The sequence below is a fragment of the Terrapene carolina genome, unplaced genomic scaffold (genome assembly GCF_002925995.2).
Source record: "Terrapene carolina triunguis isolate 2854851 unplaced genomic scaffold, T_m_triunguis-2.0 Scaffold29908, whole genome shotgun sequence".
NCBI classification, from domain to species: Eukaryota; Metazoa; Chordata; order Testudines; family Emydidae; genus Terrapene; species Terrapene triunguis.
The window spans coordinates 549-3036 of NW_020694259.1; the positions used below are offsets into that span (position 1 = coordinate 549).

The following is a 2488-nucleotide window of genomic DNA, read 5'->3' on the forward strand; positions in this document are numbered from 1 at the left end:
CCCCCCCCCCCGCGGCAGAGAACCCAGTCGTCCTGGCACAGAGAAGCAGTAGAGACCGCAGCAAAAGGAGATACTGAGGCAGGGTGTGAGAGTGAAAAGGCCTCGTATTTCAGGGGACTCCCCCTTTGTCACTGTCCCCCTCAGCCTCCTGCCCACCCAGTCCCTGGGGGGACACCAGCATTTCCGGCCCCCCAGTCTTTCATCCTCCACCATGAGATCAGGCCCAGTGGGGCTGGGGACGTCCTGTTCCCTTTCCCCATAGTGGCCATCTTGTGTGCAGGGCGGCCATCTTGGATGTGGGCAGCCATCTTGGCTCCCCCTTTTTGTCCCCCAAGTTCTCATCCGTCTCCACCCTAAGGTTAGTGAAGGAGCTGGGTGGGGGAGAGGCATTCCACAGCCCTGCCCCCCCAATCTGCAGTGGTCATCTTGGCTCACTTATCCTTCCCCAGGGGTTCCTGGCAGCACTGGCGCGGGGGGAAACGTCGCAGCTCCCGACCCCTCACAGCCCACTGGCGGTATCTTGCTGGGAGGCAACCATGCTGAATGTGGGGCAGCCATCTTGGATGCGTGGCAGCCATCTTTGCTCACTCGTCTCTCTCCATCTTGTTGCCCCATTTCCTGTCCCCATTCCCCCAGAATCCTCCAGCAGCCATCTTGCGTCCCTCAACGTTCTCCACCTTGAGCCCACGTCGGGAGGGTCGCTGGCCCCCTGTGGTGGCCATCTTGGGTGTGGGGCGGCTGTCCTGGCTCACTCATCCTTCTCCACCTTGATCTCGAGGAAGGGGTGGAGGTCAGGGCAGAAGGCCTTGTGGGGCGGGGGGAAAGGGGCGGACCTGGAGTCCCCCCCCTCTTCACGCTCCTGGAAGCGGGGGTCGTAGAGGTGGGGGGGCAGGAGCTGGGCCTCGGCGGAGGGCAGGCGCTCGGAGGGCGGCCCGTAGACCCGGTTGGCCTTGGCGCCGTGCTTGGCATTGATGTCCAGGCGGTAGCAGAGCTGGGTGAGGGGGGCGGCACGGAAGCGGGGGGACCGGGCCACCCACACCCCCGGCTCGCTCGGGCTGTCCTCCTCGTCTGACATGAGCTCCTCCGTCACGCCCCGCCACAGCCGCTGCTCCTCAGGGCCCAGCAGCCGCGCCACGCCCGCCCGGTTGGCGAAGAGCTGGGGGGCAAGACGGGGGGTCAGCCCCACCGCGCCGCGAGAGGCCCTCGCCCCGCCCCCTGCCACGGCCAGGCATGGCCGCACCCCACCATGCACCTGTCCCGTCACACCCCCCACGTGGCCCCACTCTCTGCTGTTCACAGCCCCCTGCCCTGCACCTACATAACCCCGATCCACATGCTGTGCCTCCCGCATGGCCCCGCCCCCTGCTGTGCACAACCCCCAACCCTCCTAACATGCACCTCTCATGGCCCCTGCACCCCCCATGGCCCCACTCCCTGCCCCGTCCGGTACCCCACCATGCCAGGCCCCTCACCCGGTAGCGCCGGCTCCGCAGTTTCTTCTCCTCCTTTTCCTTCAGCCCCTTGAAGGGGTTCAGGGAATTGCGATACTCGCGCCGCTTGGTCAGGAAGTACGCCACGCAGGCACCTGGGCATGACAGGGCTCGGTTGGCAGCACGCCAAGGGCACCGAGGGGTCAGGGGTCAGGCAGGAAGCGCCAAGGGGCACAGAGAGGGTGCAGAGGTCAGAGGTCAGGCAAGAAGAACGCCAAGGGGCACACAGAAGGGGCAGAGGTCAGAGGTTGGGCAGGAAGCGCCGAGGGGCACAGAGAGGGGAGAGAGGTTGGACAGGAAGCGCCGAGGGGCACAGAAAGCGGGCAGAGGTCAGGCAGGAAGTGCCAAGGGGCACAGGGAGGGGGCAGAGGTCAGGCAGGAAGCGCGCCTAGGGGCACAGAGAGGGGTCAGAGGTCAGGCAGGAAGTGCCGAGGGGCACAGAGAGGGGGCAGGGGGCAGGGAGGAGGCGCGCCGAGGGGCACAGAGAGGGGGCAGAGGTCGGGCAGGAAGCGTGCCAAGGGACACAAAGAAGGACCAGGGGTCAGAGGTCAGGCAGGAAGCGCGCCAAGGAGCACAGAGAAGGGGCAGAGGTCGGGCAGGAAGCGTGCCAAGGGACACAGAGAGGGGTCAGAGGTCAGGCAGGAAGCGCGCCGAGGGGCACACAGAGGGGGCAGAGGTCAGGCAGGAAGCGCGCCGAGGGGCACACAGAGGAGGCAGAGGTCAGGCAGGAAGCACGCCGAGGGGCACAGAGAGGGGTCAGAGGTCAGGCAGGAAGAACGCCAAGGGGCACGCAGAGGTCGGGCAGGAAGCCTGCCAAGGGACACAAAGAAGGATCAGGGGTCAGAGGTCAGGCAGGAAGCACGCCGAGGGGCACAGAGAGGGGGCAGAGGTCAGGCAGGAAGCGCGCCGAGGGGCACAGAGAGGGGGCAGAGGTCGGGCAGGAAGCATGCTAAGGGACACAAAGAAGGATCAGGGGTCAGAGGTCAGGCAGGAAGCAC

General features: G+C 66.4%; 1 protein-coding gene across 1 annotated transcript; it reads right to left on the reverse strand.

The window, feature by feature from the left end:
• Nucleotides 1–86: 86 nt before the first annotated feature.
• CUNH14orf93 (chromosome unknown C14orf93 homolog) lies at nucleotides 87–1640 on the reverse strand (the record flags this gene model as incomplete). Its single annotated transcript, XM_024222782.2, has 2 exons — nucleotides 87–1156; nucleotides 1473–1640. Coding segments are annotated over 2 exons (576 nt in total), but the record flags the coding sequence as incomplete, so codon positions are not given.
• Nucleotides 1641–2488: the final 848 nt, after the last annotated feature.